This window comes from Atractosteus spatula, chromosome 7 (genome assembly GCF_055471065.1).
Source record: "Atractosteus spatula isolate fAtrSpa1 chromosome 7, fAtrSpa1.hap1, whole genome shotgun sequence".
NCBI classification, from domain to species: Eukaryota; Metazoa; Chordata; class Actinopteri; order Semionotiformes; family Lepisosteidae; genus Atractosteus; species Atractosteus spatula.
The window spans coordinates 1,952,392-1,980,000 of NC_142712.1; the positions used below are offsets into that span (position 1 = coordinate 1,952,392).

The 27,609-nt window shown below is 51.2% G+C and overlaps 1 protein-coding gene across 3 annotated transcripts in view; it reads left to right on the forward strand.

The window, feature by feature from the left end:
* The window catches only part of pola1 (polymerase (DNA directed), alpha 1), a 77,704-nt gene that overhangs the window by 24,069 nt on the left and 26,026 nt on the right, over positions 1 to 27,609 (forward strand). For all 3 annotated transcript variants that reach the window (XM_088921490.1, XM_088921492.1, XM_088921491.1), the window contains 8 exons: positions 3,404 to 3,436; positions 3,744 to 3,836; positions 4,626 to 4,831; positions 6,140 to 6,272; positions 7,671 to 7,802; positions 8,869 to 9,043; positions 11,840 to 12,021; positions 14,872 to 15,003. In XM_088921490.1, coding sequence (XP_088777616.1) covers positions 3,404 to 3,436; positions 3,744 to 3,836; positions 4,626 to 4,831; positions 6,140 to 6,272; positions 7,671 to 7,802; positions 8,869 to 9,043; positions 11,840 to 12,021; positions 14,872 to 15,003 — 1,086 coding nt within the window. The remainder of the gene's footprint in view (positions 1 to 3,403; positions 3,437 to 3,743; positions 3,837 to 4,625; positions 4,832 to 6,139; positions 6,273 to 7,670; positions 7,803 to 8,868; positions 9,044 to 11,839; positions 12,022 to 14,871; positions 15,004 to 27,609) is intronic.

The window sequence follows — 27,609 nt, forward strand, 5'->3', positions numbered from 1 at the left end:
TCCTTCTCTTTTCCAGCTCGGCCCCCCTCCGCAAGCCGGCGGCGAGCAGCGCTGCAGTCCGAAGGAGATGATTCCTGCGGCCGGAAATAGCCCCGTGTCCTTGGTGGCAGCGGCCCGCGGGGGGCAAAGAGGGAGCTCGGGCAATTGCTGATGACAAGATGTTGCGCCGGCCGTCTCAGTTTGCGCCGGCTGAGCTTAACGCGATTATTTATGCCCGACGTTGCCCACCTGTTAGGATCTCTCTCGCGAAAGGTCACCCTCTGGTGCCGTGTCGTCTGACTTGGGCCTCAGCGGCTCTCGGTCGCGCTGGCCATCGCCGAGCACCCCCCCGCCCCGGGGCTGGAGTGACCGGGGGACAACTGTTTGCGGAGAGGAGCCGCGTCTGGTTTCAGGCATTGTCTTGGACGGGCGGCGCGCGGGGCCAAGGCCTGCCATGGAATTAGCCCCGGCATGTGGGTCAGGGTCTGGCAACTGCTGCCACGCGGGGAGGCGGAGGGCACGGGCGCTCTTTGTGCTAGTGGATTAGGGTGGCTTTGCCTTCCGCCTGTTCTGGGGTGCAGTGTGAATTGCGGGGGGAGCCGTTCGCCGAAGCCCTTCCCGCTCTCTTCATGCTCTGTGCCCCGCTCGAGCCAGGGCAGGTGATGAACATGGGCCAAGTTTGATTTTTGCGTGAAGGAAAAATAGCTCTTTTACCCGTCCTTGGTTTGCGCTGCGCTTGTGCGCCCGTTTGCAGCCATCAGCACGCTTGTTAATCGGGTTTTAGCTTATTTAGCTGTGAATTACTTCAGCGTCGGAGGCTCAGGGCCTGAGTTCGTTATTGAAACGGAATTTCTTTCTTGTTGACCTCTGTCCTTTTAAAAGATGTCTTGGGGCCCGCTGAGCCTGCTTGGCTTTATCAAAGGGGCAGGACAGCGGTGTGACATTTGGGAGTTGGGAGGGGGGGGTGGTCTGTGATTCCTGGACAGGGGTGGCCGCCGAGTGAGACCCCTGGGGCTGTTTTGTTCTCGTGGGGGGCACGCCGGCCCCCAGAGGCAGAAGCATGAGCTGAAGGAGAGGGGCGATGCCGTCCTGCTGTCCGCTGTGAGCGAGCTCTTTGCAGCCTCGCGCTCCTCCCTGGTGGAGAGGTCTTGCTAATTAAAAGCTGCGAGCTGGGGAAGCTGAGGTGTCGCTGCTGCCGGTTTTCCGTGTCGACTCATTTTAGGATCCGGCTCTAATTAGAGAGGTCAGCCGAGGGGCTCCCTCTGCACCCGTTTTAATTCCAGCTTGATCCACTGCCTGTTAGTGCCTTTCCAGCGCGCTAAATTTAACCGTGCACTCCGCTTGACATTTTCGTTTAGAAAGCGGGGGGGGAGCTCTGTGTCGGCGTGTCGGCTTTCAGAGGGGCAGAGGCCAAGAATTCCTTCCTTCGCGGTTCTGCGGGGCAAAGCCGAGAAACTGGTTCCTCTTTCTGTTTTTGAAACGGAATTGTTTTGTGTATTCCTCCATTGTACCAGGTAAAAAGAATAGGAAACTGAGAGCAAATTGTCATTTACAGTGGCGAGCCAGGGGACCATCTGTACAGCAGGGGAACTATCTGGCTCAAGAGTGTCACAGCCGAGTCTCACCTGGGATTTGAACCCTCAACCCTCTAGTGTAAAATCCAGGACCCTCGACACTACACTGCAAAAAAGCTGTGGACTTTATCCTTCTTATGCACGGTCGCTCAGTTTCCACTGTCCACCTCTGGCAAGAGGTTGATCTTGTGTTATTAATTTGTAATAGACTTGGAAGAAGGATGGTGCCCATTAAACATCTCAATGTTAATTGCTAACATTGCAGCAATTAAAAATTCCCTACTAAAATGAGCCCTAATCATCGTCACTTCGTAAATGGCTTGAAAGAGCTTTCAATGATTAAGCAGTGCCTTCTGGAGAGAGGCTGCGTCAGACTTAAGTATAATTTGATTTCATCCTGAAATTTACAGACCGTGATGCTGAATAACATTTGTGTGTTTGTTTTTTCATCGGGGAATTTTATGTGCTTGCGTGCTTTTTGGGAGAAACATCATTAAGGACCCCACTACTGTAATAAGAAAATGCGATTTAATTATTTTGTGCAGTGTGGCTGAAAATAAACGGCCTCGTGAAAACATTTGTACGTGGCACCCTGATCTGGCACCTTTGGCTATCGGGGACCCTTTAAGGACATCAGATCGTACAGCTTCAAAAGCTGTCCTGCCGGACGCATTAATAACTAATAATGAATTAATGTGGATTGTCACTGGCACCTGTGGCTAATCTTTGTGTTTCAGCAGCTGCATCGCCAGCGCGGCAAAAATAATGGGAAGAAAAAGAGGGAAAATCTTTAATGTACAAGTGAATTGGGGACGAGTGGATTGTCAGCCGCAAAACCACTCCTGATTAAGATCATTAGCTGTTATTATGACTCTGCTTGTGTGGGGATTCTGAGTTCCATTTGAATGTCAGTAATAACCCTCTTAGCCAATTATCCTGCATTTAAAAGGAAATCACAGAGGCATTTTCTGTTGCGAAGTGTTGAATTACTGAATAGATTTGCTAATTAATTTTTTTTTTGTTCCACAGCGTCTGACATTAAAGGCTAAGTTCTCCAGCAGTTCCCGTCCACAGCTGTACTGCATTAAATGTATATGTTTAAGGAAATCAGAATTACAGCCATGTTTATTTTGGGGGGAGGGGAGTTTTAATTATATTTCAGTGGCATGTTCGGGTTTCTCAGGCTTGGTGATTAAAGGCGCAGGAGCTGTTCTGTGCTGTAGGGGATACAGAGGGATTGCGGACCCTGTGGTCTGTAGCTTTTGGCACTTCAAGCTGATGCCTGTCGTTGCCAACTGGCCATGAAGTGGGGCTCATCAGCAGCCCCGCTGTGATTGTCTCAGGTTCCTCCTGGCCTCTGGGGGACTTGCACATTTTAGCACAGAAGCGAGTTTTTCCCAAGTGAATCCATTCTGCTGGCATGTTGGCTCCCTTGTGCCTTACTTGGTCTGAGTCGTTTATTTGTGGCAACTTTGTTAGTTTTTTTTTTGTTTCTCCGTTCGCCTTCTCAGCCGCGGGGAAAGGTAATTTCTAGTTGCGTGTAAACCCGAAGAGCAGTTTGCTCTGGTCCAATTAGGCCCTTTGTTAGCATAATGAAGAGCTTGTGTGGAATGCAAACACAGAAGGTGCTCCAGGACAGGGGTGAAAGTCTTGCAGGAGCGACGCTTTATAAGTATGAATTCGTTGTTGTTTTTGTGTAGAATGGTATTTGCACTTCCTGATACGATTCCAGAAAGCAGTGGGGTTATTTAACTTCTCCTTGAGCTCGCAATAGGCAGAGCACATTGTTCAAGCAACAAGCCTCTTTGTGCAAGTTGGAATGTAACGTCATCCTCTTCGCTCTCTTTCAGATCCTGATGCACACCAAGGACATGGTGCAGAAGGTAATGGGGCCACTGGGAACACAATGTATCTTCATCCTTTTCCAAACTGGAAACAAAAGGCCAAGGCCATCAACTTCCAAACAGGCGAAATATCCTTACTGAAGTGACTGTCACTGCTGTGTAACTTTTTTTGCTCAGCACTGTTTACTTTCCAAGATCATGGAACAGCTCCCAGTTTTCAGTGTTTCAGCTCATCTGTTTAACACAGGGTTTTGGAGTTTAAGGAGACCGAGTGATCTGAATGTTTTGGGAACATTAAATGATGGGGCTCTGGTGTTTTGACCGTCTGTTTGCCCCTGTGTTGTAGATGAACCTGGATGTGATTTATGGTGACACAGACTCCATCATGATCAACACCAACAGCACCAATCTGGAAGAGGTCTTTAAACTGGGAAACAAGGTACTTTTCCATTTCAGCCTTATAGCCTGCCCAAACAATCTGGGCTGCGGTTAGCGTCTTCTGCACACATCGCAGTGGCAAGCACGGCCCTCGCTAATCACCCCCTCAGCCAATCGGATTTGAGCGGTGTCTCGGAGCGTGTTCTGAGTCGCACGAGATGGCCTAACTATAACATCGGGATGGTAGACGAGTCCTGTGGCTTCTTCTCCACTCAGTCGGAGCGGAAGCTGACCTCAGCAGGCTTCTTTCAGGAGACGGTTGGGGGAGTTCCTCAGATCGGTTAACAGATGACAGCCTGTGAGGGCAAGATGGTCTGTCTGTAGACCCTCTCGTCTGTAGCCTTTCTCATGTTTGTGTGGCAGTCCCCGCAGTCCAGGCGCTGCGGGTTCAAACCTTGGGCCCCTTAGTTGGCTGAGTCAGGCCAGGATCCCTCGGGGCCAAGTTGGCCAAAGCACAGCAGGGACTTCTGGGACATGTGCGGGCACGCGAGCACTTGCGGTGACATCGGGTGGCGACATCCATCCCGTTCCTGCAGCTGTTGGTACTGTGCGTCCCGGCTCTGTGGAGCTCGCAGGGCGACCAGTCAACAGCTGCTGGTGGGCAGCTGTGTGGGAAAAGTACCTCTGTGATTTTGCAATGTAGCGCAGGGGCTGTTGCTGGAGAACTGAGGCCCACACCGTTCAGCAGCTCCAAACAGGTTGGGGAGGAAGAGGAAAAAATGCAGTCCGATCGAGATAATTGCTCCCGAGGCTAGAGGGCTTCAGTGTTTGCTCTTCTTCCTTCTTCCAGGTGAAGAGCGAAGTGAACAAGCTGTACAAGCTGCTGGAGATTGACATCGATGGCGTCTTCAAGTCCCTGCTGCTCCTGAAGAAGAAGAAGTACGCGGCGCTGTTGGTGGAGTCCACGGGGGACGGGCACTACACCACCAAGCAGGAGCTGAAGGGCCTGGACATTGTCAGGAGGGACTGGAGTGACCTCGCCAAGGACTGTGGGAAGTGAGTGTCCTCTGGCAGGGCTTGGGCGCCTTGCCCGTGAATACCAGGGCTCTCTCATTACCAGGTTATTTACTGCTCATTCATTGCTCTTTTCCATTGCTCTCCGTCAGCTGCTGGGTTTAAGCAGAGGGCCGCAGAGACTTTATTGGGGCATTAAGATCTTTACGACGGGGCTTTGCGATTGTGCTCTCTCCAAGTTCCCAATTGAGTAGAAAGCCGTCTACATCTCGTTCCCAGTTTACACGGAGCAGAGCAGAGCGAAGATAATAGAACAGTCCCATTATCCTGGATTTATTTTCTTGCTTGTATTTTAAGATGGCATGTGCTCATGGCACTTCAGTCGCCCACGTCGGCTGCATTCAGAAGATCAGGTTCTTCCAGGCTCTGCACCCGGACTCTGCACTTCCTATCCAAGCTTAGCTGAGAGAGAAAATGATAGAAAGTTTTAAATTTCTTTTACGAGCATGTTACTTTCCTTTAGCTTTATCTTCTAATAAGTACAATTAATGGTTTCTGTTGTGGTCCAGTTTTTTAAAAGCTGCAGTACGTTATGTGGTTAGATTCCTTTGTTTTAAAGGGGAACTGCAATGCAATGTATCTGTTTCAGGGTTAGAAAGAATCAGCATTGAGTGCATTTCTAACTGCAATAAGAGTAAAATGTATAGATTAAAGTGTAACGCCTCCAATTCACATCACAAAATAGACTACATTTCCAGGTCTGCGCAGCGCCATATTCTATGATTCAGAACAAAGCAACAAAACATCCAGTGACATGAAGTGGCCTTATGACACTGAAAACACGCAGGCTTGTGAATACAGCTCTTTTAATCCAATAGAGATATTGCTACCCGACTTGGAGACGGTTTTGCCGATAAATAGAACTTACTTGTTAACTCTGCCTGCAGATCCCATTGGAACATTTCTGCGATGAAATGTCTCCAGCACAACCTGTACTTGTTCGTTCGTCCATCAAATTTCATTAGCCACCATGGAGACTAGTGAGCAGGAAGGGTCACTTCACATCACAATTCGCCCAAACTCTCGCTCTCTCGCCTGTGGTGACAACACGGCGACTTACGGTACTTTCACAAAGTTCACGATTTGGTGCTCCATTCGAAATGCGTAAAAGGTTTCTGTGCCGTCAGTGAATTTATTTGGTTACGGAGATTAAATAACCAGTATGAGAAATCAAATGAATACTCCCCATTAACGTGAAGTGCTGGGAGATGTTTGGTCGGGGAAGGTGTTGTGAATCACAGTAGGGTGCTGTGTTTTTTTTGCTCAGTAAGTCTGCGCTCTCCCCTTCAGCTACGTCATTGGTCAGATCCTGTCCGACCAGCCCCGGGACACCATTGTGGAGAACATTCAGAGGCGCCTGATGGAAATTGGGGAGAGTGTGGTGAATGGCAGCGTCCCCCTCAGCCAGTTTGAAATCCACAAGGTAAAGGCTGTGAGAGTGTTGGTCCACTATATAAACAGCACTCCGTATTTCCTGGGTTTTCTTCACATGGAACCACTCCTTCAAAGGCTGACAACTGAGCAAAACCAAGTCGCTCATTAGCCGTGTGTGTCGTATGCTGCGTAGACGTTTCCCTTCTGCTGAGAGTAAGAAGTCGAGACGTTTCTCTCCACCGCCGGTGATGAGAAATGAGCGAGTGCAACCCATTCTGACAGCGTGAGCAGCTTGTACCGTGATCTGGCCAGACCTTAGGAGCGAGTCAAGGCTTGGCCCAGTTCAGAACTGGGTGGAGGGACCCCTAGGGAAGACCCGGTAGCTGCTGGCCCAGTGGGTGGTGCTCTTCTGACCCCTCTTGGACTACAACTTCCTAACTGGAGACAGCGTGCTATGCTTTGAATGGGAAGTTAATCAGAGGTCATTAAAGATCTCTTCACCGCGGTAAATGTAGGGGCGTTAATCTGTGCCTGTACAGGCAGGCCTCCCTACAGCACCCCCTTTAGCTCAGCTGCAGAAGCGGCCTCCCACTGTGGTCGGGGCCGGCTGCCACACCTCACCCAGGCAGGGTACACTTCTCTCTCTGCGTCAAGTGCTTTGAAATGCTTTGGGGAAAAAAGGTCCGGATGAATATTTTTATTCTGCTGAAGTAGTTGGTACACGGCAGGATTGAAATGCACCTTAAATGGACTCGGAGATTAGTGGTCAGCATTCCTTCTGAGCTTTCCTCCTTTTGTGTGCTGAAGTCAGAGAGAAACGTGCTCTCACAGAGGTCACTCGATTCCAGGACATCTCAGAGAGTTGCACAAAAACAAAAAAGCATTCCTGTGCAAATACAATATCCGTTGCCATTAAGTACAAAAAAAGGCAAAGAAGAGGTTTTCAGCTTGATTTAAAATTATTTAGTGTTTCATCATCTTTGATTTGGGGTCACAGATATAGGGCTTTATGGATATTTGGGGGCTGTATATAGGAAAAGCTCTGATATACAGAGGACCTCCTATGTGATTGTTGCTCCTCTAAAACCATTGAAAAGCTCACTGGTAGCCAGTGTACAGACCCAAGCACAGAGGTTATATAATCAGAATGGCATTTCACTAAGTGAGGGTATTATAGGTTTTACTGTCGTTTACTTATATAGTGTTGTACACTATGTACAGGACCTGTTTTCTGTCTTGCCCTTCTTAATTAAGGTATATCCTGTAACATATGCTTTATAACAAGCCCTAAACTATACTTTTGCATACACCGGGGTTCCACCCCATGCCACCCTTGTCTGGCCTGAATCCTTGTGCACGGAATGTGTGGGTGCAGTTTGCAGCCCCGGCCCTGTAGGTGGTGCTGTGCTCGGGGATAATGGCGGTCATTGTACCCGTCTCCCTGCAGGCCCTGACCAAGGACCCGCAGGACTACCCTGACAAGAAGAGCCTGCCTCACGTGCACGTGGCCCTGTGGATCAACTCTCAGGGCGGGAGGAAGGTGAAGGCTGGGGACACCGTCTCCTATGTCATCTGCCAGGTGAGCGGGACTGTGTGGGAGGCGAGGCGGCTGTGACGCAGGCTCACCTCTCAGGCCTGAGCCACCCGGGGTCACAGCAGGGCTCCGGCGCGGCAGGGAACCCGGTCCGGCAGCCTGGCGGAGATGGGCACTGTGTGTGCTCGGAGCCCGGGGGCAAGCAGGGTCGCATCCTGGCAGGGGAGGGAAGAGCTGCCCGTGACACCCGCGTATCTGCTCCTCTTCGTCGTCTCCTGAGGGTTTCTGACAAAAGCACAGCTATTTCATGCAGGTGTGGGTGGTGCATTTTGACCCGTCTTGACCCTTCTGGCTGATAATAGGCTAAGAAACCCCACTGACTAACAACTAAAACAGGGAGACTTCATTACTTCAATGAAAATGTCAAAAGATGGCTAATGAATTTCAAGTTCTCTCTTTTAAATATATGTATATTAAATTGAGACGGGATTTATTGTAATTTCACACCTACGTTAGTGTTAGATTCAATATTAAAAAAAAAGCCATTAGCTCTTTCCCTTTTATACTTTCACAGTAAAATTGATGTTAATTTACGTCAGGTCCCAAGCTTTTAGAGTACGGCGGAGTGTATCGGTGTGTATATAATCACGGGTAATTGGAGAAGGAAGAATGACAATCAATGTCTGCTGTGTAGCAAACTGCAGGATTTTACAGATCTGTTGTCTGGTGATGTCAGAGGATGTGTTGGATCCTTGCATTCAGTAGCTGGGTTTCCACACATCCGGGAAGATGCAGGGAAAAGCCCAGCAGCCAAGGTGTGGGCTCGCGCTGTGTGCATCGCCACCGATGGAGAACACTCCCTGAAGGCAGCAGGAGGGCCTGTGGACAGGGAGAGGACGAGTCAGCAGTGCCGCCTGCGGCTCCAGACCTGGGCACGTGGTTTAGACCCCTTAAGGCAGGGAGTACTTTGACCAAGTCCTGCACATCTCGGTAGAATTAAACCCCATTAAAGTCCCCTGCGCGGCAGCAGTCAGTCTCGGCCACCTGGAAGTCTCGGAGTGGCGGCCCAGGCCTGTGAGAGGCCCCGAGCTCATGGGTGTTGTTTCCGCAGGACGGCTCGAACCTGGGCGCCAGCCAGCGGGCCTACGCCCTGGAGCAGCTGCAGAAGCAGGACGCCCTGAGCCTGGACACGCAGTACTACCTCTCCCAGCAGGTCCACCCGGTGGTGGCCAGGATCTGCGAGCCCATCGAAGGGATCGACTCGGCGCTCATCGCCACCTGGCTAGGTCAGTGTGCCCTGGCGGGGCTCCTCGCTGCCCCAGCGCGGCCCGGAGGCGGGAGGCCTGGAGCTGTTTCCAGCTCCCTCCTGCTCGTCCAGAGCCTGTCAAGTACATGACACTGCACACGTGCAGGTTGTTGTCCAGAGAGCTCGCGAAGCCAGTTGATTCTTTCAGTCCCCAACACCTTTTTGTTTCTAAATGACACGCACGTTGCGTTGGGAGTGTGCACCACAGAACCACTGCAGCTGCCAGACCGTTCCCCTCAGCCTGAACTCGAGGCACTCTGGCCCTCTGCAGGGGTGTCCAGTGTGCACCCTTCAGATGAGCGACATGCCAATAGGTCGGACTGTGCTTCCATCTTCCTCCAAACAAGGGGTCAGGTCAGCACTGATGGTGTCAAGAAGTCAAAACGGCCACTAATTAGATCACAGGAAACAAGCGCAGTTAAAAGAGTAAAACATTCCCAGCTGACGCTGACACTGACGCCCCAGCTGCTGGTCTGGAGTAAAGAGCTGAGCGGGGTGTAGAGAGATTATTTGTATAGTCTGTGGAACTGGAGGTCGATTGCGATGTCAATGCTGTCCGACGGCGAGTTATTTGACACGAGACTTCTAACGTCTCCGCCGTTTCAGACCGTGATAGCTATGTTTCGCCCCCTTAGGTGTTAAAAGCTTCCAGCAGGAACTGTTGTGGAGGAAAAAGTAATTAAATAATCCAAATTATCGGCTTTGTGAGCATGCATGAGCCCCATGCAGTGCGGACTGGCTTTCCTGATTTCTGGCCCTACGGCTGAGAACTGACCTTGCTAGTGACGGGGGAGTCTCCCGTGTTAAACGCAGTCTGGAGCCTCCTGCTCAGTGGCTGAGGAGCATGCCTGCCAGCAGATGGCAGCTCTTGAAGGCACTATCCTCCCTCAGGGAAGGTCTCCTGCTCAGGGCCTGCACGGGTGATCTCTCCCTCCAGCCTGGCGCTCTGCTCTTGAGTGGGCTCTACAGACCAGATTGAAGCCCCAAAATTATTTCAGGGCTTTGTTTTTCGGGGGGGGGCCTCTGCAGAGTGTTTAGGGGAGGCTGTTCGATTCAGTGGGGAAGAATCGGAGCCCGAGGCTGCCAGGCCCCAGGCGCTGTCTTCCCCACGAACCGAGGGCCGGGGAACCCCTGCCATGTCGGGCTTGCTGCTTGTGGTCAAGTGGGTCTTGCTGTTTCTCACTTGAGTGTTCTTGGTCAGTTTGTTCCCTCCTGCACCGATAGTTCAATATTTAAGCAATAAGCCACCTCTGAGCTCATTTTCAGCCGGAAAAAAATATTTGTTTCCATCTGTGAAGTTCTGTAAGATTTATTAAAGTGCTGTTTTTAGTTTATTAGGCTGGATGGCTTCAGAGATCCAGTGTTTGTTTGTTTTTAATTGTATGGCAAGGATTTCTCCGATTGTCCATGACCACTGGACAGCTCTCACAGGTTCGCCCGTGACAGGGTTTGACTGTGAAGCTCTCGGACTTCATGCCAGGTTTAATCCCTGTTAACAGTGAAGCAGGGCGCAAGTGGAAACTGTGAGGAAATGCATTAAAAGCTTAAAACAAGGAGCACTTTACTCAAAGGGTGGTGGGAGTCTGGAACAAGCTGCCCAGCCATGTTTTAGAAGCCGATTCTCCGGCTGTCCTGGCATCCATGAGCTACCAACCCTACCAGACGGGCCCAGTGGGCTCTTCTCCCTCGTTGCCCGTCTGTGTTTACGCTTGACTTGGGCACCTTGCAGCCGAAGCTCTGGACCCCTGCAGGAGGCTGTCAGATCAACACTTCCTCCCGTGTGCTTTGCGGGCATGTTTCTCCTGCCGGGGGGCGCAGCGAGCCCCCAGACGGCAGAGCCAACAGGCCCCTCTCTGCGCTGCCTGCCATGTTCTCCTCCCACACGCTTGCTAATATTAGCAAGGGCCTTGATTAGTCGGCGCTAATTAGTTAAAACAGCAGAAGGTGTTCTGCGTGGAGCTCTTTTTCTTGTGTCACTTTGCTGCAGCTCTCTCTTGACACGAGCATGCCTCCCCACAGCAGGGATTTTAGTCCTTCTCTAAAAAATTTTTGCTTATTATTTTTTAACGAGTAATTTCGAATGGAAAATATTTTGTGGTTAATAAAAAAATGTATAAGAATTTCCTAATCATTATTTTTAATAATAAAACTACGGAGGTACACCATCATTAAATCACACGTAAATTGAATTTTTGACCGTGCTGATGTTGAAATGATTTTTGTTTTTCCATGTTGAAAGATTAATATTGCTTTCCCAGTATGGGTTTCAGTATTTTTGCAACCAGAAAACAGGAAAAAAAGACAATATCTGTAATAGCAAAAAGAATTCTGGCTGGAGAGCTTTTTTAACAGATTGCCATATTAATTTTAACAATGACAGTCTCTCCTCTACAATCCTTACTAAGCTGTGACATTAGAGTTCTTTATTAAAGAGTTTTTTTTGTCTGATTAACAGCAAGACAAAGGCTTCAGGATTGATTAAAATACATTCCTTTCATCATTTAACGTTCGAATGAAGGGAACTCTTGTCTGCTTAAACATACTTTTACATCTTTCATGCCCTGGGTGCTGTGGTACAAATGGCAGTTGCTATAGAAGTGACATTGTCAGAGAAACTGTCGATTGCCTAACGTCATGTGCATTTGCCTAACACGGGGAAGAACCTTCCCTTCCTGCTGAAAAATGGAATACTAAGCGCCGTCCACACGGGCAGCGCGTGGAGCGGTGTTCGTTGGGCGTCCCGCTGGCCGTGACGTCTGCGTGTCTGTCTCCGCAGGCCTGGACCCCGCCCAGTTCCGCGCCCATCAGCAGTACCAGCGCGACGACGAGAACGAGGCCCTCCTGGGGGTGCCGGCGCAGCTGACGGACGAGGAGAAGTACCGCGACTGCGAGAGGTTCAAGTTCGCCTGCCCCCGCTGCCGCGCGGAGAACGTCTACGACGCCGTGTTCGAGGGCGCGGTGAGGCCGCCGGGCTGCGGGCTGCGGGCTGCGGGCTGCGGGCTGGGGGCGGGGGTCGAGGGAGTCGAGGGGACCAGGGGGGTTCAACACGAAGCGCTTTTCTGCGCCCCTGTGGCCCGTTGGGCTGAGGACACAGTCCCGCGCTGCTCGCCGTCCGTTACAGCAAGCTGACGAGAGACTGAACTCTCCCCTTTGGCTCGGGGGCCATGTGAGTGTGACCACTTCCAGACTTGCCAGCAGGTCAGAACTGCACATGGAGACTCAGTGGAGCTCTCGTGGAAGGGTAGCAGCTCCTGGGGATGACAAGCTTGACGTATCGGCTTTCCTCTCTGGATCAGCAGGCCTGTAGGCAGTATACAATAACTTGAAGAATTCCCTTCACACCAACTGCTAGTAGACCTCGGCAACAGAGCAGTGTACGTTGAAATCAGTTCTGTGGCCAGATCACATCCTTTATCCGTGTTAAACTGACATTACAGCCGAAAGGTAAATACTTCTTTTGAACTGGACAGTGACCGCTGTGGGGAAGGGGTCTGTCAGGAGAGTGTCTCATCAGAGGAGAGTTTGATCTTATCTAACACAAATTCGGCCGAGGAGTTTGGAGAAAGTTCATGGGAGTCAGTGCTCTGCGGGTGTTCTCGCCTCTTCTTGTCGTATTTTAGACCCGAGGGTATTTTCGGGTTTGCCTTGCTGAAAAGCACTTTTTGGTTGGCTTTTCCATCGCAGGCAGGCATGGCCGGGTCCGGTCCGGGGGCTCATTCCGCGTGGGCTGACGGAGAGAGAGACCGACGCGTCTGCTCCCCTCCTCGCAGGAGAGCCTCGTGCTTTTGATCCGCTCGCTTCAAAGCCCTGCCTTGAAATAGTTCGAGCTGTTGCAGGGGAACACGAACTCTGCAGTTGATGGATTCGTCTTTTTTTCCACCTTCGTCCTTGCTAAGAAACCGTTAAGGCGGTCCAAAGGCTTGAGGTCCCGAGATGAGAAAGAGCTTATCGCGCCCATTAAAGTTTGCACATACTTTTTGTTTTCGGGTGGGGGGGAGGATTTTGGAAGTAATGAAAATTAATCTATGAAATATATCCTGCAACTCATCTTTGTGCCGCAGCTGTCCTCCCTGTTCTTGAGGATCGCCGTGGGGAAGAGGCGTCTGGTATGTCGTCCTTCCGCAGAGCGGGGCTGCGTCTGCCAAGCCCCCTCCTCCCTGGCCTTGATCTGAGCCCAAGCAGGAGTCTGCGCGCACACAACTTGCGATAAAAATGAAAACAAGCTCTCGGCCTCTCCCCCAAAGCCTTGACATGTAGAGTGGACCAGCCCTTGTCAGAATTAAAAGTAATTATTCCCAGTTAATTTGGGCAAACGGCAGATGTCTGGAATGCCTGCGGGTCGAAGCCGAGCCCAGCCTGGAGGACCGGCGGAGGGGGAGGGCTCGGATCTGCACAGCCTGGCTGAGTCCTTGACTCTTGCTTCACTCGAGCTGTAAATAACGCAGAGTTAATTGCCCGAGTGTCTTTTTAGTTTGCAGATGGGTTGGCTGTCGGCGCGAGATGTCAAACTCCGGGCTGCTCCACCTGGTGCGCGAGTTAAAGACGGGGTGGCGGGAGGAAAGGCGCTGGGTTCAGTTTTAGAACTTTTTAGAACAGTTTTAGGGCTGGAGAAGGCTTTCTGATCCAGACTCTTGAGGTGTTTGCTGGACAGGGCAATGCCTTTTCCTCACCAGCAGCCGGAGGGCTGCGTGCAGTAACCGCGCATGTGTGTGCTTGCCCTGGCGCCTCGGGTCTTCGCCCTGCCTGGAGCTCTCAGGGCCCGACTGCTCTCTCCTCCTTCGTACGGTTGCGCTTGTGACGTTGTCGAAGTCGCGCCGTGGAGCTGGTCTGTTTCCTGCCTGTTCGTGGGTACAGTAACTGGGAGTAAAGGGGCTCGATTCGTGTTCTGGAGCCCATGGGCTGCCTGGGGTCGTGACCCCAGTGACGAAGCCAAACGGCATCGGCAGCAGGGTTTAGAGTTCCCTTCCACTTCTGTTGTTTTGAAATCGCAATCCTAGAATGTCGTTCGAAGTCTACATATAATTCCTGAAACAGTTCTAGAATTTTTTTTTTGATCGTGCAATAAAACTCCCCCCACCCCGTCCTCTTAAGCATCCTAAGAAATGGATTTTGCTCTGTCAGGACGAGGCTTCTGCGCCCTTCTGCTCGTGCAAGTACGAGTCCGAGTCCCGTGAGTCTTTTCCTTCCTGTGGGCTGATGTCCATTCAGGTCTAAAACCACCAAACTAATATCTCTTGTTACTGAAGTCGGCTCCAAGCCCCAGCCTCATGAATAAAAGGCTAATGCATTAACACATACGCACCCCCTGCTAGGACTCATTTCAGAAGCAATAGTAATGCTTTGCAGCTTTGGCAAGCGCAGTACAAATTGAGGTTGAAAATGGGATTTGGAATTTGCTGCCAGCGCATTCTTATTTATATATTTGATGGCCGCTTGCCCTCTAGGGCCACTGAATAAAACACCTTGACAATGGAGAATTGCTGTACTGACAGTTTCGCTTATTTCTCTTTCTTTTCTTAAAAAGTTTTTTTTTTCTTCTGTTAAGGAAAATGAAATGTACAAATGGAGGGGAAAATGGACACTGTTGGAGGCTTTTCTGGTGTCCAATTAGCGCTCCAGTCTGGACTGGGGCAGTGTTCTGAAGTTTTTTTTTTTCCGGGGGGGAGAAGGAAGTGGGATGTTTGTTCGTTGTTTCACAGCAACTGACTTTTATCATAGTTTCTAAACTTTACCAGGCGCTAGGCAGTTTGTCTGTATGTCTTTATAGCACGTCTCTCCTGATTTTTTTATTTTCGTCCTGTTTTTCAGGGCAAGGACGTTCAGCCCAGCCTGATACGCTGCTGTGATGTCCAGTGTGAAGCCTCACCGATCAGCTTTCGCGCTGAAATAAGCAACAAACTCGTGCTGGACATCAGGCGCCACATCAGAAAATACTACAGCGTGAGTGCACGTCTTTAGGTTTTAACTCAATGAACATGTTGTCTTTCTCCCACAGCTTTTCGTTATATAGAAACGAGGTTTGTATGACGTATTGACATTTCGTGCGAAAACGGGGATGCCTGTCTCTCTCTCCTGTTGCAAGTTTGGGTGGCTCTGCTGAGCTCTGGGAAACTGCCATTACATCTGGGGGAGCAGCTGCTCTCTGCTTTAGATCTTTTTGTTTGGATTGGCCGGCGAGCACGATCTACCCTTGGTGCGAAAGATAAGGGCGAGAAGCCGACGTTCCCTTCTCCGTTGGAAACCCGCGTCAGCTTAGTTTGTTCTTTGGCCTCCCCGTTGTCCTCCCGTTTCCAAGCCCGTCGGAGAGGACTGCACCTGAGAGGAGCCCCTGGCCTGTTCTCAGGAGCAGTGCTGTTCTGTGGCAGGCCTGGCTTCACCGTCTCGGTGAGCTCGCGCCAGCTCGTGTAGGTGAAGGAGGGGGACCTTCGGTCAGTGAATTACCTGCGCCTGCACACACTGGCCTCCTTTCACCTTCACACTCGTCTGAGGAAGGCCGGTCTGGGCAACTCATTGCTTCTCTGCAAGTCCTTTGTGCTTGTGAATAAGTGCACAACCATCTGCACGTGTGGCAGTTAGGAGAGCGCGCGTCTCAAGCGCACGTTGGGCAGACTCTGGGATAAGCGACCGGCGTCACCCGGGAGCTCTGTCCGAGAGTTCGGCGAGGCACGGCACCGCTCGTTTTGAAGCTGAGCTTCACGGTGTTTGACTGGTAGATGCGAGCGGACTGGGTCGAGTTCAGCGGGACCGGAGACGGGGGGGGGGGACGCTGGCAGTGCCGTGGAGGCTGGGCTCTCCCGGGGGCGGGTTCTGGGGAGCGATGAGCTTCCGCCGCCTGACCCTGCTGGAGGGGAGTGTGTATCGCACGCGCTCACGGGAAGGAAGGGCGTTGTCTTCTCGAGGTGCTGGAAGGCAGACGAGACTTATTGTCGCGCGCGTGGAGCTGTGCAGCTTGCCTGCTGCGCGAGTTTCAGGAAGCCTGGGAATTAAAGCCCCTTCCTGTCTCCGCTCATTTGAAAGATACCTCCTGTTTGGATCCGTCTTTGCGAAGGCCGGTCTTTCATGTCTTTTCGCCTGGCCGGGGGGGGGGGGCGTGCCTGTGCTCGCTGTCCGCCGCAGGAGCAATCCCAGGTCTGCTGCAGGGAGCTCCGGTAATCCCGGCAGTCGGACCCTGGAGACGGCGCTTAGCAGGGGTGATTCTGGACAGCTGGAGTCGGTGGCACCTGCTGAAGGGGCTGACCCCCGATCACGGTCCAAATTGAGCGCCGCTTTGGCACAACAAAAAGTTTTTGAGTGTGCATTCCTGGGATGTCAATATAAACAAACTGGGAGTCAGTCAGGCAGGTGTTGTCGTCAGGAGTGGTGGGTGGGTGGAGTTTGTAAAACTCTCCCTCCAGACCCCCTCCAACCCGCCTGCAGGCCAGTGGCTCCGGCCTCTGTGGTTCGCCCTAACGTGGGTTTGGGGCTCCGGCCAGTCGCGCTGTCCAGCAGCAGCGGGGGCACCCCAGCTGGCACGGTCTCCGCTGAGCCGCCCACCCCTAGTTTTCGGGAGTGCAGGGCGTCCTCTCTGCCATGGTGGCTGTGGGACTGGCGAGCTGTCGTCTGGCTGGTGGCGGGGGCGCGGGGAGCAGCAGAGATATCGAGCGTGGGGGGTGTCTTGGAACTGTCTGATATGTGTAATTGCTCGTACATCACTGTCAGGAAAGAGCCACGGTGTGTTTTTTTTATTCCAACTTAACAGTACTTTGGGTAATTTTCAGTAATCCGGTAAATACAAATTGTAGCTTGATTATCCATCTGTCAGCACCAGTTTTTAATGGATGAGTGCGTCAGCTGCATGTGATAAAGACATAAATAGGAAAAATATGGGGGGTCTAATTATAAGGCTGCAGTGTTGGGAAGAGGCCACATAAACAAGGCATCACTGTAATGCTTATTAATTGTTAATAATGCCTTTGGGAATGCATCGGTATACAACAGAATGTCTTTTTCGGCTTTGTTTGTTTGTACTCTGCCAGTTATTTTACTCGATTCCTCTGAATTAACCGATTTCAGTGGAAGTACCTGCTCCTGTCAGAGCCGTGCAGGGTATCCCATTTCCGGAGGGTGAGACGCTGCGGTGGAGCGCGACACGCTGAAGAGATCCGCTTATTTTTCAAGCTCCCTCTCGTGCGGAGTTGGGATTTGTGTCTGATTGCGTGCTGGGGAGGGTCTGTGACAAGCGACAGGACGGGCTGCTGGTCTGGGGAGGGGGTTGTCCACACAACATTTGAGTTAACAACATGGCATCCTTCCCATCGGAAAATCCCCAAAAGCTGTGATTTTCATTTCCTTGTGGAGTACAGAATAAGGGGAAAAAGTTTCAAGATGTCGAAATCGTCAGGATATCGCTGCCCTGGAATCAGTCCAGAGGAAGGCAGTCGGATCCTTTCCCAGGCTCAGTGCAGTGGCTAGTCGTGCCGGGGTGGAAGAGCCCGAGCTGTCTGGTCTTGGAGAGCACGAGGGGGCCCAGCCTACACTGGAAGGAGTTCTGGAGAAGCTCGTCTGCTTTGCGGATGTGCACCGATATGGAAACCCCCACGCAGACCGGGTGGGACACAGCTGTGGGCGTCCGGCACCTGTAACGCGCCGCTGGGCCAGTCGGAGTGACAAGTCGCCCACCCGCCCGCCAGGCCTGGCACCGCTGGGATTCTTGGCGGTGGGGAGGGGCCCGAGGGCGACATCACGCGCGGAGATGACACGGGCTCAGGCGTGGTCCGCTGTCTTCCTGGACACTCGCCAAGAAGAAGCCGCCCCCCATCCAACTGTTCCTGCCAGCGAGTGGGACAGTGTTCAGCAGTGGTCAGCACTGGGCCTCAGCTCGCAGGGGGGCGTGGTGCCCGAGGAAGACGGGACAGGCTGGAGGGCAGCGGTCAGCGCAGGGGGGCGTGGTGCCCGAGGAAGACGGGGCAGGCTGGAGGGCAGCGGACAGCGCATGGGGGCGTGGTGCCCGAGGAAGATGGGGCAGGCTGGAGGGCAGCGGTCAGCGCAGGGGGGCGTGGTGCCCGAGGAAGACAGGGCAGGCTGGGGGCCGGGGGGCGGAGGCGGGAGCAGCCGCTCACTCTGTGTGCTGCGGGTGAGGTCTTCCCACTTTAGAATTCCAGATCAGGCCCATTGCTGCAGGCTAAGAAATAGAAGATATATGAGGGCCTATAGGACTTCCAGCAGGGAAGATTAATTCTTTATGGATCAGTTGAAATTTTCTTCTAGTTTATTTAAGCCTTATTGCTCAGATAAGACATGTTGTTCCTTTTTTTTTTTTCCAGTTTTGCACAGCAAGTCATGCTCAGAATTTTGAGCAGTCGTCTCTTGCTGGTGAAGTGTAACACTTCCTGAAGGCTCTTTGTGTTAAGTTGGTTTTGTCGGGGAGGGGGGAGCCCTGAGGAAGGGGAGGGAGGGGGTTTTGCTGCTGTGTGAGTGTCGACAGCTGCACCTCTGCGTGTTTGGTGACAATATTTAATCAGTCCAGTATTGCAGGCCTTATTGATATTCAACATAACCTCCACAGACCAAACAAGCTGGAAGCAGCAGTATTTAATTGCTACACACCCTAGAGTGGATTTGATGGACAGTGCACAGATCCCTGCCTGCTTGGTGTAGCGTTCCTTGAGAGAGGGTTCTGCCTCTACGCCTCCGAGACGGCCCTGGTCACCGATGTGTCGGATCGGATTTTAAAGAAATACTAGTGTGCTTAATGAGAGGGCTTCTTCCATATCTCGATGGTTTGTGACTGCCAAGGTGCTCTTAGTCAGTGTAGATGTCTCGATGCGTCCAGCTTCTTTCTGTTCTCGCAGTTCATGGGGCGCTCGTGAGGCTCGGTGCTCTGAAGGGGCGCTGGGAGAGTATCCTGTGTCGTTCGCCCTGCCCCATCCATCCAGACCAGTGCGCCACAGGCCCGGTGCATCAGAAAGTTTTTTTTTCCCCATCGGCACACAAGTGGACTAATTTTCCGTGTGTTAGAGTGTTAATAATTACTGTATGTCTTCCTGTTTATAAAATAATGATTGCGCTTTTCAGCAAGCTGATAATATTTTGACGGCTGCTTCATGGTGAAGGGAGGTAGCAGGCTTTTTGACAAGACTTTTAACTCTTTTTAATCAATCCGCTGCTCTGACTTAACGCCTGAATTTGGCACGCACCCGTTCTCTGTGGCCCCCCCTCGCTGACTTTAACTCCTCTCTGTCCCCCCGGGACGCAGGGACGCAGGTATGCAGGTGTCATATCTTTGCTCGGCGGTCGTTTGTTTTTTTGTCCACTTGCATGTTCTGAAACGGCAGCAGAAACCCTCTCTCCCTGATCTGTAGATGCTGGTTCAGCGCCACGGCAGCCTGCCCTCCCCAGTGAGCTGCTCTTTTCTGGAAAGAGCTGTGCTCTCTCGCGCCCACGTAGAGACAGTGTTCACAAGGCAGCCATGGAGCGCTGGTGTGACATGCGGGCTGGGCTGTTTAAATCCTTTTTGTTTTGTACTGAACCTGCTGCACGCAGGGCCGTGTTTGTTTTTCAATGGCAAAAACTTTAGCTTTGTTGTGCATGTTGCTTTTCACAAATGAAAAGTATTTTTGTAGCAGACTTTGCTCCAGTTGTTTAGGAGTCATAGGAAAAGTTTGGAGGAATGGCTTTATTCAGAGCCTCCTCGTTCCCTTTCAGTGTTGTTTTGTGTTTTGAGATGGATTTGATTTTGAGGTTGAAAGCACTAGCATTGAGAACTGCCCCACTGATGAAAATCTTTTTGTCTTGTCCGTTGGTTACTGATAGTGTCTCTTTGATTCAGCTTCACTCTTACAAACGGACGTATAACATGCTGTGGACAAAAAAGACTGATATTGTTTCTCCCTGTTTTTTTAATTTGTGTGATGTTTCTTTAATACACAAGTTAGGGTAAGCTCTGACCCACAACCCAGAGAACTGATGCTCTTTGCTCATTGACGTGTTGCACTGCTGCTTCTGTTGACATCTTTTGAAAATTCAGAGACACCGCCCCTAAAACCGAATGGGGAAAAAATCTGTACAGACTGACTACAGACTAGAGGAACATTTAAGGGAGTCATTTGCAATGTGCCTAAGATATAATGGAGGAGAACCTGAATTGCTTCATTAGTCCCGTCCAGTGTTGGAGATAGAGAGGTCGGCTGTCAGTGGAGGGGGAGTTGGAAGGACTGGGGCAATGTGGGCGGGGCTGCACCCAGAGCTGCGCCAATGTGATTGGTGCACAGTGGCTGTGTCAGTCAGAGGGGCGGGGCTTCGCTGGGCCAACAGGAAGAATACCAATTAATAAACTGCATGGGACTGTGAAAGATGGAAGCTCCCCAAGTGGCTTAAAGTCGGCAGAACCGTCCGTGGGAAGGAGAGTGAGAGTGGTGTGTGTGAGATCCTGGAGTTTGAGGCCAGAACCTTCCCTGAAAGACCAGTAAAAGATCTGCCCGTCGGGACTGGCCGGAATTGTCCACCCCCCACCCACCTTTGCCACCAGCTGGCTGTTCCCGGGAGCAGGCTTGCGCCTGGGGCTGGGGGTCCCGCTGGAGGCCTGCCGTCTCGGCTCCGCGGGCCCGGCCGTAGGTCCAGCCCAGAAGAGGGGGTGCGTGTGTGAGGAGGGGGGTCCTTATTGGGCAACACCCCTGCGGTTTCTCAGGGAAGTGAATGAGTCGTGGTAAAGAACACACCTCCCTCGCGCGGCGGCTGCCCAGCAGCTCCATTGTCCTGGCGGAGGCGCAGCTGCTCTGGCGCCTTCCTCTCCCCGAGAGGAGCGGACAAAGTGCCCTCTGCTCGCGCGCACACCCCCGGCGGCCGGCTCGTGACGAGAGGCAGCGCTGCGTCGTTAAGGATGCCTTTCAGCTGGGGGGGGAGGACAAATAACGGGTGTTTGTTCCTTAAGATGAAAACACAGTGCCGGATTTTTAGGGGTTTGTGTTTTGGGTGGGGGTGGGGGGCTGTGAAGGGAGATTTTGGAGCATAGTAGGTGGTGATGTGAAGTCAGGGCTGTTTGTTGAATATCCTATTAAAGACCGTTAGCATCCTAATTAATCAAGTTAGAAATTACAGATGGTGCCGCCTCACCCAATTCTCATTATCAATTTTCTGCTCTCGGGAGACAAAGCAAATATAAATTTTGTGTTCGTTTTTTTTTTTGTCATCCCTTCCCTGACTCCAGCATCTCAGGGAAATAACAATGTGGCACAAAAGCCCAGTATTTACCTAGTTGTAATGTGGGTTGCCATGGTGTTTTGCAAATTATTGCAATTATGTTCGCCATGCGGGTCGCCCTTGGTAACTGGAGGAAAAAAAAGTGATAATCCTGTTTTGAACAAAAGGTCAAATTGCTGAATAGAAAGTCTTGATTAACTAGAAGATGTACAAAGTGGAATTATTTCCTACCATTCAGAGCGGGCTGCTGATCAGGTTAAGGCAGAAGGGTGAATAAGTACATCTGTTGATTACTGAAGTACAAAGAAGTGAAAAGATGTTGTCTTGCGCTTTTCTTGTGCTCGCCTTAATGGTGGCTTTTTGTGAAATTTACCCATTTCAGACGCTTGAAAGAGGCAGCTGGATTAAAGGGAGAGAGATGGGGGGGCTCTTTTTTTCTCTCTCGGGGGGATTTGGGGTCTGGAATTTTTTTAGCAGAATGTAGGAGACACTAATGCCGCTAATGGGTGGTGTGTATTCAGGAACAATCGATCTCGACTGTCCCATTGGTGCTCCGAGTCTAAATGAAACATGTTCCTGGAGAGCTGAAACGGCCGTTGTTGCTCATTGATTTCACATGAGTTTTTTTATTGGCTGGCTTTTTTTTGGCCCCGTTTTCTACCTCTGTTTTGGGCAGTTTTACCCAATAAAACGATTGTGGTTATGTCTAGTGGTTCGAGTGAAATGCTGGCGTTCTCAAACAGGAGTTTTGTCGCTTCCCCACCTGCATAGCCAGGTACTGGTATAGTCGGAGAAAGTTTTCCCCCCATCTCTATCGCACGTCCCGGTTGTCTGTGGACGTGAGGCGATGTCCCAGGGGCTTCCCAGTGCTGTGTGGCTGAGGCCTGATGAGAAGCAGGTTGGTCTGGCCCAGCGCAAGGTATCGCCGAGCTGGACCGGACCCGAGAGAACCCGGAGGCGGGCCCCCTTGGCTTCAGCTCCAGAGTCGTGCGGGTGTGGGCTTTGTGGGGTCAAAGCCTGAGCTGTGCCCTTACACACCCGCACACTGTGGCAGACAGAGGGAACCCAGAAAACCCCCGTTTTTCTCGTCTCGTTTCTTTGAACAGCAGCCCAGGAACAAGCCTGCCCCTCCCAGCGCAGTCTGAAGGTGGCGCTGGGAAGTCGGCCCCCCTGCTCCGATTTCCAGGAGAGGCGTGGGCTCCCAGCTCCCTGCTCTGGATGCTGGGCTGTGTTGCTTTGCTCAGTGTTTGGTTAAATTATGTGGAATTCATTTGACTCCTTTAGAAGTGGCTGTATTCACTCTAACTGTTAGATATTGACTGGTATAATTATGTAATTATGAAGCTTTATCCTGTGCCTTTTCAAAGAGAGCTGTTAGGTGTTTGAATTGATTTTTTTTTTCCTTTTTTTTATCCTGCCTTCAAATAGTTTTGTAGTAGCATTCTGGGGACTGACATATTAAATTAATGATGTCTCTTTGCAATAAAATACATAAATGTTTCAGCTTTCCTTAGACGGAGTGGGGGGGGGGGCGGGGGGAGCAGTTAAATCACAAGAGGTAACAAAAAGAACAATTTTTAAGACGTGCCTGATGAAGTGTTTGTGAAAACAAGAATGTGTCATTTTGCCTCTCGTTTGAAGACGAGTGTTAGCCTTGTTTACCAGTAAGCCAGCTCTGAAGTGGTTGAGCATGTGTTTTGTGAAAGGTCAGTCTATTCGTGGCTGCAGAAAGCTGTTTCATTGGCTTTTGTATCCAAATCTGTCCTCTGAGAAGAGCTCTCTGTTCAGAATAGCCTGGACCAGACGTGTTCCGGAGCTTGTTCTTGCTGTTTGATTCATAGTCCTTAAGTGGCTTCAATATGGAGCTTGTTTTCAATAATCTAAGAAAAAATGTCTTGAATATTTTGGGGGCTGCAAGCAATATGTGGTGGAGTATCCAATAATCTAGCAGAGTATGCACAGTATATGTTTGTTCACTTGTCTAGCCTGTTGGCACACTATACAGCGAAATTATCCCGATATGACTTGTCGTGGAATTTTGATTTAATTTAAGCCTGTGCTCGTGCCTTGCTTCACAGAGACTAAATCTTAAAAGCTCGGCTACTTTTTGTGCAGTGAATTTTGTTGTTAAAAGTAATTTTAATTTGCTACTGACTCCTAAAAAAAAAAATCTCGAGCTGGCTTCAGAACTCGCAGTGACATCCCTGTGATCGTATGGCTGCCCTTTCCCCCAGAACCCCGGGCCCGGGTGGCAGGCCCGGCCAGCTGGGGCAGCGCATTGGCCCGTCTGGCCCGTGGGGTAGTCGGTCTCTTGACTGGGGACCCGCTCCAGCGGCGTGCCTGGGCGACTTGTGCCAGTCTCCCACAGCCCCGGGCGGTCCAGCGACTCCAGGGCTGAGCGCAGGCTGCGTGAGAAAACATCGCAAGAAAAAAAAGAGAGCGAGAGAAAGGGCTCAAGTCAACCCGGCTGCTTTGCAGGGTTTACATTCTCGATTGCTTAGCAACCCCGAAACTGGGACGCCGCTTGCTCCCCGCCACTGTTGGCGCAGCAGTGGGGGGGCTCATCTGCATGACCAAAGTGGTGTACAGTCACAGGTCTTCTTCCCTTTTTTTTTCCATCATCGCGAAACTGTGCTGACACTAACAGCGGTCCGGGCAGAAAAGTTAGTAAACTTAGTGATTGAACAGCAAAGCTTCTGCCCCAGAAGGATCCGTGTTTCTGTGTCCCAGGGAGGAATTGTTTCGTGGGACATGTGGCCGCTGCTATCCCATAAGTGCACTGGAGGGCAGACCCAGCACCCCTCTGTGTGCGATCGGTCCGTCTCCAGCGCCGGCCTCTCCTTCCCAGCCACAGGACAGCTCTCTCGGAGCCGGCTTGTGCTTTTCTGCAGCTTTAATGACCTGAGTGTCTAAAGATACCGTGGCTGTGAATCCCGAGTAATTTGATTTAGCTGTGATCCTCCTCGTTTTCTGCAGTTAGACTTATCAGAGTGTGCGTCAGTCTTATTGTTTAATAGTGCTAATGACCACGTGTTGGGTGGTGCAGTTGACGTGGCGTTGTGAGGTTTGGGTTTGGTCTTTCTCTTCTGCTCTCCCCCTTCTCTGTTTTGTTACAGAGGCAGCTTTTAAGGCTGACTAAGCGCACTGTATAATGATGTGTTAGTTAGGACATCACCACTGCCCTTGAGTCCAGTGTCACATGAGCCACTTAGTGTTCTCACTAATTTGCACTGTATCTTTTAAGTGATTACGGGTCACAGTCTCAGCCTTTTACATCAGAGCCTTCTCCAGATTAGCAGACAAGTACACAACCTCAGAGTGTGATTTTCCAGCTTGGCAGCGCGAGCGTGCCGCGAGCTGGGCACCGTCTTTCTTAAAGCAACACCGCGCTGGGCCTCGGCGCGGAGCCCAGCTGCAGGAGGTCCCGGGTGACGGCCGTCCTGCGCCCCAGACTGAAGAGCGACGCGGGGGACTGGATGTCTGTCCCTTCTTCAGCCCGCTTGTGCAAAAGCATCCCAGCTCCTGATCCATTATCGGTGCCAGGAGCGGAGGGCAGTCCCACAGAGCAGGGATTCGGACCGCGAGGTCTGCAGGCACTGGTCTCTCGCTTGTGTGCTTGTTGCGGCGGCGCTGCCCACCAGATGACGGCAGCGCCTTCCTGCCTGCATGTCTTAAGGAACTGGGTGCAAGTAGGCCGGTGGCAGGGTCCAGCAGCGGGCCAGCTGCCTCAAGCAAGACTTGACGGGAGTTTTGATAGTTTGCAGTCTGCAGAACGTTCCTCTCGGGGCCTCTCGGAAAAACGTTATGGGAGAGAGAGAGCGAGGCTGTGTGGGTTGAGCAGAGCAGACCCAGCTTCGATGCCGGGAGTAAATGTGGGCCCGTCCAGCTGGAACAGATGTTTGCTGTGCCAGCCCTGCCTTGCAGTGGTGTTCTTTTAACTGTGGCGGTTTGTCGGGCACTGTAACGAAGAGACGAGGCGTGTTAAGAATGCACTGATGGAGACTGTGACTCGTACAAGTGCACCAAGTAGAGTTGAGCAATCAGTTTCCACAGAGCCATTCTGGGGTCTCCGCACTGCGGGAAACATGCACTTAATGGAGTGTGTCTGAGCTGTGATGCGATGCAGGTAGAGAAACGGGCCAGTAGCGGGGCAGAATACAGTTCATCGAAGGTTAACGCTCAAGAAAGTGGCACGCAAAGTTATGGCGGCTGCGACCGTCTGGAAATCGCTTACTGTACGTGCGCTTGTCCTGTCTGCAGTAGAGCTATTGTTGAGCGGTTACCAGGGGAGTTCCAGTGTTTGTCCGTCTCGACAAAAGGCGAGCTGAAGTATTTCTTCTAGCATGTCTGTAAAAATTAGTATTGGCCATGTGAGGGGGGAAGGAAGATATTCGCCAGCCCAACGCCTCTATTCATTTTGCTGTTTGCCCTCCACACGCTCTTTTATGAAGACGTTGCCAGAGCCCATGGGAACTGTACTGTTGATTCTGTTTGGCCTGGGAGCACAATGGAAATTAGACAAACAAGAGGGTAACACATATGCACTTGACAAAGTTAAATCTAAACACCCTGCATATGTCAAATTCAATTACCGGCAGTGTGGCCCGAGAGAGCCTTCTGTGGAGAACACATCGAGAGCAGAGGCCTAATTATCTAAACAAAACACGAAAACAAAGGCTTGAACAGCACCAATATTAATTCTGATTTAAAAATAGCTTGCGTCCTACAGCGGCACACAGATTTGATTTCGCCTGGATAATAGAAGCAGTTATTGTTGCTATTTGTACGGACAGGCATTCAGATAAGACGTACAATGGAACTTAAATAAGTAAAGAACATAGAGGCTGATAAGCATGAAAGGAGCTCTCCAGTGTTAATTACAATGGGGAGGAAACAGGAACAAATTACATTATCCTCTCGCAGGGAGGGGGATAGTTTCTGTGTTGCAGTACCTGACCTGCAGAGGTGTAGTTCAGAGACCCACAAGGCAACACCTGCACTTAATGTTACTGCACCCAGCTCTGCTGGATAACAGAGGGTCCACTGTTGGTTTTTTTAATCGCTTTTTGTGCGAATCATTTCTAAACCTGCATCTAACTGCTTTCGCATTGCATTTTATTCAGTCATGTATGGACAAGTTTTTATTCTGTTGACTGGTTGCACAGCCTCTTATTCGTGGTGAAACTGGTAATGCTTTCTTGAATGTGACCAGGGAGCTTCTCTGTTCAGTGTAAGGTCTGCCTTTCCTGTACATGGTGTGTGATCAACTTACAGACGGAAATCATAATGTTATTCTGTTAATCTCAAATCTATGCAGGTAGAGAAAATAGAAATAATACACTTGCGTCTCAATATTTAATTAGCAATTAACAGATAAAACAGAGATAGAATCATGTTAAGAAACAGCTAGTCTTCTTAATGTAAAGCCGGAGGAGTTGTTCAGTCGCGGAGCATTATCAGAGATTCTGCTTTCCAGATGGGTTATTGATTTATTTGACTGTTTCTTTTATTAAAAGCCACTTGCACACGTAACCAGTACTCCAGCTGGGCGTTTTACTGGAGCAAGCAGTGCTGTACCCTTGAGCAAGGCACAGCTGCAGTCTCCCGCCCGGATTCGAAACCCACAACCCTCAAGCCATGAGTCCTAGCCGCTCCTGCAGAGGGCTTCATCTGGGTGGTCTGAGCACGCAGATGTGGAATAAAACCACCATTCTGGGTTCCCTTAGCCTGTCTGCATTTAAATCCTTGCCGGCCGTCATGCCTTGCAGGAGAAGGCAGGAAGGTTTTCCGTCAGTGAGTGGGAGTTCTGCCCCCCCAAGAGAACTTTCCCTCTTGCCTGCAGTGGCGCTATGGGCTAAACGGGGGAACCCCCCTGGCGTTCGCAGGCTGGCCAGCGGAGAGCCCAGGCCAGCCTCCGCACCCCCGTCAATTAGCGCTGCTGAGGAACAGGTGCTCCGCGCGCTCGGCACTCGGGGTCTTGAGCTATTGTTCGGAGGCGAGGAGCTCCCCCCGTCATTATCCCCTCGTTACACCAGCAGCCGAGTTTAATGACAAAATCGTTCAGTCCCATGGCCAGTTGCACCTGTTTGAAAAGGGCTGAAGGGCAGCGGATGTCTCGGCGTCAGTCGCTGGGGAGCTGCGCGGGGCTCCCCGCCCCTCCCGCCAGTCATACCCACAAGGGCTCTCCACCGCCGGGTCCGCCGTGCCTTTCTGCTGGAGAAGTGGCCTCTGGCACAGCAGCCATGAGCATCCAAACCTGGAACTGGGAATTAAACTCAAGTGTTTCTTTGAAATTGTTGCTCATTGCAGTATGAGATTACTCTGACCTGTGATTCTCTCGCATGACTGGCAGATCTAAGCTGGATTGCA